General features: G+C 28.9%; 1 protein-coding gene across 1 annotated transcript; it reads left to right on the forward strand.

Moving 5' to 3' along the window:
• Positions 1-2086: 2086 nt before the first annotated feature.
• Positions 2087-4464, forward strand: LOC106771175 (putative pentatricopeptide repeat-containing protein At3g11460, mitochondrial). Its single transcript, XM_014657099.2, has one exon. The coding sequence runs from the start codon at positions 2326-2328 to the stop codon at positions 4210-4212; it is 1887 nt and encodes a 628-aa protein (XP_014512585.1). The 5' UTR covers positions 2087-2325; the 3' UTR covers positions 4213-4464.
• The last annotated feature ends 2228 nt before the right edge of the window (positions 4465-6692 follow it).

Genomic DNA, 6692 nt, shown 5'->3' on the forward strand with positions numbered 1-6692 from the left:
GTGGTATTTAATTTGTAAAAAGAAGAAAAAGAAAAGGATAAATTGAATTTTTTAGTAATTATTCTTTTAAGTTGTAAATATATACTATAATTGCATTATATGTAGATATTATTGAGTCTTTGTCTCCATTGTTAAATTGATATAATGTTTTTATTGTTTTGGATTGGAGTGAGAGTCAGTGTGAAGAAGGAAAGAAGAAAAGAAAAGTGAAATTCTTTAGATGAGATGAAAGAAAGTAAAAAAAAAAAAAAAAGAAAAATGAGTGAAAATTTTATAATGTGATAAGAGAAATTTTATTTGAATTATATAATGAATTACAAAAGAATTTTTTTTTTAATTTTAATGAATATAATTATTTAATTTCAATAACAATGAATATAAATTAGAATTAGAAGATGATTAATTATGAAGTTATTAATTTATAAAGTTAAAAGTAATATTAAAAAATTATGCATTTGTCTAATATATATTAAATTAATACAAGATCAGGTATCTTAATGATAAGGATGACAAAAATCTTTTAAGTCTGATTGACAGTGTTTAACAGTTACTTAATCCACATAGAAAATTTCAGTTATTATTTATTTGGTTATTTGACCGATACCATTTAAATTTGTCAATATTCATAGATTTCTTCAGATATTATAGAAAAATAATTTATATATTTTTAAAATGAAATTTAAATAAAATTATAAAAATAAAATGTATAAATTTAATTTTAATTTTAACTAAATTTAATTTAATAAATTATAAATTAAATTTTATTTTTAATTAATTTAATTTAATAAAATAAAAATTAATTTTTTTAATTAATTTAATTTAATAAAATAAAAGTTAAATTTATTTTTAATTATATTAACTTAATAAAATATAGTTTTAATTTTAATTTTTTACTGATAATAAATATGTATGGATATCGTAAGTAAGAATAATATGATACGATTTGTTTATAAATAAATATTAAATCATTCCTTATATATTCATTATCCACTAATAACAGTTTAAAATATATAGTTTTTACTTGTTACGAATTTTATCCTTTCTTATATGTGAACATGCGTATTTTTACTATATAAAAAACTCCTCTCTCTTCTTTTCTAACAGATCTACAAGTATCAATTAAAGTAAATTATCAAAATTTCACATAAAATTATCAATAAATTAATTAAATTAAAAATATTTTATAAACTAAAAATTATTAATATATAAATAATATTTATCATTAGAAAAATATATATTAATTTGTACATCAAATTCAAATTGATCTTTAATATGAATTACAAAATTTTAATTAATATTAGAAACCTATTTGACTATAACTAGCAAACTAACAATATTTTTAATAAGTACTATTTTAAATATAATAACTTTTAGAGTATAAAATGATTTCTAATTTATTTGATATAATACTAATTACTATAAAAAAATATATTTTTTATTTAGTTTTTTTTTCCTCTCAAGTGCTTTCTTATATAAAAAAAGTGGCATACTGGAAATTAATGAAATTAAAAAAAAAATGAAACTAGAAAATATAACAAAATATAGTTATTATCATTATTAATATTAAGACACCCCTCCAACTTTTAATTAAAAGAAAATCCCGTCTCTGAAAAGAAGAAAAAGTTAAACTTAAGTTGTATTTTTTCAACTAATTTGTGTAGATAAACCTCATTATTTAAATTATTTTTTCAAACTCAATAAACTATGGATGATTAAAAGAAATATATATATTCGCAATCAAAGAGCTACACATAGTAAAATTTTAAAAAATAATAAAAGTGATTTAGTTTTATAATCATTTTTATTGACATGTTTTATAATTTTAATATTTTTTAATTATTATAATAATAAATATTTTTTATTGTGTTATCATCATAATCTATACAATTAATAAATGAATTCTCTTCTAGCCATTTTTTTGATAACTCATACCATTCTTCATAGCTATGTTTTAAAGTCAATTAAGAACCTAAAATTAAAAAAAAAAAAATTATAATGGAATTTTTTGTATAGTTTTACTAATAATTTACATTTTATTAGTTATTATAATATACTAATAATTATTATAATAATTAGTTTTCTATTTTTTTATTGCTTTAAAAAAAATTGGGCACCTGGGCAGCATTTTGGTTCTAGCCTCTTATCCATGTCCTCCTGCCTAACAAGAACATAAAAAAGAGGAAATCTCCATTTGTTATTTTGGATCACTGCTCACAGAATCATGATTGCTGTTGGAAAAGAAAAATGAAACACAAATTGGCTCAGGTGTTTGAATTCGTAGGTTGTCATTCTACTTAGGATTCCCCTCTGCCTACTATTTCATTAATGTCGATGTGGGACTCCCATTATGCCCCATACACCAACCCAACTACGGCGTGGAACAACCAGCTCCGGCAGCTATCGAAGCAACGGCAGTACAGAGAAGCTCTAACCCTTTACCGTCATATGCTCCGTTCTTCATTCTTTCCCAACACCTTCACTTTCCCCTTTCTTTTCAAATCATGCGCCTTTCTCTCTCTCCCTCTCACTGCTTCCCAGCTCCATGCACATGTCATCCGAACCGGGTCAAAACCCGACCCGTATACCCGTTCCTCCCTCATCAATACCTACTCCAAGTGCTCCCTCCCTCACCATGCGCGCAAGGTTTTCGATGAAATGCCGAATCCCACCATTTGCTACAATGCAATGATCTCCGGCTATTCCTTCAACTCCAACCCTCTTGAGGCTGTCAAGTTGTTTCGTCAAATGCGGAGGGAGGAGGAGGACGGTTTGGACGTTAATGGTAACGTTAGTGTTAACGCTGTTACACTGTTGAGTTTGGTTTCTGGCTGTTCCGTGGCTACCCATTTGAAAATCGGCTCGTGTCTTCATGGGTGTGTTGTTAGGTTTGGGTTTGTGACCGATTTGGCTGTGGCTAACAGTTTGGTCACTATGTATGTGAAATGTGGGGAGGTTGAAGTTGCACGCCAAGTGTTTGACGAAATGTTTGTGAGGGATTTGATTACTTGGAATGCTATGATTTCTGGGTACGCGCAAAACGGGCATGCTAGGAGTGTTTTGGAGGTTTATAATGAGATGAAATCGAGTGGGGTGAGTGCTGATGCTGTTACTCTTCTGGGGCTTCTGTCAGCTTGTGCAAATCTTGGAGCACAAGGAATTGGTCGGGAGGTGGAGCGCGAGATTGAGCGGTTAGGTTTTGATTCTAATCCGTTTTTGAGGAATGCGCTTGTGAATATGTATGCTAGGTGTGGAAACCTGACTCAGGCGCGCAAGGTTTTTGATTGCTCGGGGGAGAAGAGTTTGGTTTCCTGGACGGCAATCATTGGTGGGTATGGGATCCATGGCCAGGGGGCGGTTGCGATAGAGCTTTTTGATGAGATGGTTAAGTCAGGCGTTAGGCCGGATCAGACGGTATTTGTGAGTGTTCTTTCGGCCTGCAGCCATGCGGGGTTAACTGATAGGGGTTTGGAGTATTTTGAAGACATGAAAATGAAGTATGGTTTGCAGCCTGGTCCGGAGCACTACTCTTGTGTGGTGGATCTATTAGGCCGTGCAGGTAGGTTGGAGGAGGCTGTGGATCTCATAATGTCAATGAAGGTGAAACCTGATGGTGCTGTTTGGGGTGCCCTTCTGGGTGCTTGCAAGATTCATAAGAATGTGAAGGTAGCAGAGTTGGCCTTTCAGCATGTTGTTGAGCTTGAACCCATGAATATAGGTTACTATGTTTTGTTGTCCAATATATACACTGATGCTAACAACTTAGAGGGGGTTTTAAGAGTTAGAGTCATGATGAGGGAAAGAAAGCTCAGGAAGGATCCAGGACACAGCTATGTGGAATATAAGGGAAAAATGCACCTTTTTCACTCGGGGGATCTGAGCCATCCTCGAAGTAAGGAAATATATAGGATGTTAGATAAATTGGAAAATCTTGTGAAGGAGATTCTTCCACCAGATGAGAAATGTCAAGGAAGAAGTGAAGAACTCTTAATTGGTACAGGGGTGCACAGTGAAAAATTGGCAATTGCATTTGCTTTGTTGAATTCTAAGAGTGGAACAGAAATTACTGTAATGAAAAACTTGCGAGTGTGTGTGCATTGTCATTTATTCATTAAGTTGGTTAGCAAGATTGTTAATCGCCAATTTATTGTTAGAGATGCCACTCGTTTTCATCATTTCAGAGATGGGATCTGCTCATGCAAGGACTACTGGTGAAACCAATGCAGCTCTATTTATAAAAAGTTGCTCTACTGGTGAAACTGTGAATCCGCTCAGCTTGGAAAAGGAAACTGTGCAATGGTTTTCTATTCTATAGAATGATGAGGCTAACTTCCGATGAAGAACTATTCTTTTTCGCATACAAGACTCGCCCTGAAACCTTTAAGAAAGTCAAGCATGCGCTACTTAAATCAGTGACAAAAAGTGTATGGCATCCTTCAATTGGCAATAGCATTTTTTTTCTCTGGCGTCCTGGAAATCCTCCCTAGGAGGTCACTGACATTTTTGCCCAACACCGTAAACAGTTTCCCTAACATTGTCATACCCTCTAATTTTGTACACATACAAAAAAAAAAAAAACTTAATTACTCGGTTAGTATTCATTGTAGTTAAAAAATTTCAAGTTAATCCTTCTTAAAAATTTTATGTAAAATGTAGGTAAACTTTTGAAAAAAATCTTTTAAAAAAAGTTACTAATAACATTAACTAATATGTGATTATTTTATTTTATTAATTTTTTAAAATTTTTATTTTATTTTTTAATTTTTTATTGTCTATGTAACAGGTTTGTAACGTGACGTGACATTGTCAATAATACAGTGTGCGTGTTATCAATGTCACGTAACATGACAATATAAGATGTTAATGTTATATATTTATCACTATCTTGATTTCAATTTAGTTTATATATATATATATTTATTTATTTGTCATTCAATTTATTTATAACTTTTTTAATATAAATATTAGTATAAGATTTATATAAATAATAAATTTAATTATAATTAAGAGAAGATTAAATTTATCATTTGTATAAATGTTATTAATTAATTTATTTTTATAAAATTACATGGATCAATAATATATTAGTTTTAAATATTTACTTTTTGAAAAATATATTTATATTTAATTAGTTTTAATTTTATAAAAAAATAGATGAACAAAACATAAATTAATAATATATAATAAAATAACATGTTAAAAAGTCATTTTTAATAAAAATATCATAATAATATTTATAAAACTAATAAATTTGGAAGAGAATAATATTATTTTATTTTGAAAAATAAAATGAGAATTAAATTGAATCAATGAAATAAATATATAGAAATTAAATTGAAAGATAATCACATTTGATATTAACACATGACATTATCCTGTCATATGGTATTATGTGTCACACCAGTAATTTCTTTTAAAACTACCTAATTGAAATACATTTTCAAAAGTTAAGACATAATGAAAACAAAAAATTTAGCAAAGATCAATTTGAAACTTTCCAATTAAAATGGGAACTAAGCGAGTAATTAAGACTACCAAAAATTGTAACCCAGCAATTAGTATCCAAAATAGAAAATTTAGAGGATGTTTTCATTCATTTTGTAGATGACTTCTACAACCCAATAAACTTGTTTTATATAGTTCTTCCTCCATCCTTTTTTTTTTTTTTTCACTTCCTTAAGTAAGAATTGAAGAACTAACTGACAAAAGGTGCTACCAATTTCTAATGGTTTATAGATAAAAAAGATTCTAATTAAAAAGAAATGGACAAACTATCATTGAAAATTTTGCTCAAACATAAGTTTGGATATATCTAAGAATAAAAACGGTAACTTAAATATATTTTTTTCTTTGTTAACCTTCTAAATTACTTTTTAAGAATAAGACTGATGAAGTCATCAAATATAAAAGTAACAATACTTCAAGTATAATGATTGAACTTAATAGTTAGATGTTAATAAACTTTGAGATTGAAACATTAAAGTTGTTTATGGGAACGAGAAGAGGTTTTAAAAGTTAACCTTGAACAAGTTGTTTTAAAATGTTTTAATTTAGAAATCAAAATCAAATATAATTTAAATGCATTTTTTTCTCTTAACTTTTTAAAGTGTCCTCAAATGATAAAATAACAAAAAAATCACTAAATTTCATAATAATTTGTGACATCCCAATAATATACGTCATACATATAAATTAAAGACGTCAATATCTGTGATAAAGAAAGCAGTTAGAGAATATTTAGAGTACTAAAGTTAGGATTACAGTAATCCAGGAAATTTAGAGGAAATAAAAAAAACGTGGAAATAAAAGTGTCTCAAAATAAAGGACATAAAAAATAGCATAAGAAAGTCCTAAAAGCTAAACAGCAGCAACGACTTCGTTCTCCTCCAGGACGTTCTCCACAGATACTTCATTCTCCTCTGCTCACATCCATAAATGGATGATCATCGCAACAGGAAAAACACACACATACAAATCAACCAACAAACAAACAAGGGTGAACTAATTATATAAAATCATATAACTGAGATTAAGCATGTATCATACAATAATAATTCTTAACAAACAGTTTAATAATACAACCTAAGCATGTGAATTTCTAGACTTGACTCGTCCGGACTTTAAAATGATAGTCGGGCTATGGCGAGTCTTGCACCCGTGGTGACTTATGAAACTTGGGTTCCCCACCCTGCCAC

The sequence above is a fragment of the Vigna radiata genome, chromosome 8 (genome assembly GCF_000741045.1).
Source record: "Vigna radiata var. radiata cultivar VC1973A chromosome 8, Vradiata_ver6, whole genome shotgun sequence".
In the NCBI taxonomy this organism is placed as follows: Eukaryota; Viridiplantae; Streptophyta; class Magnoliopsida; order Fabales; family Fabaceae; genus Vigna; species Vigna radiata.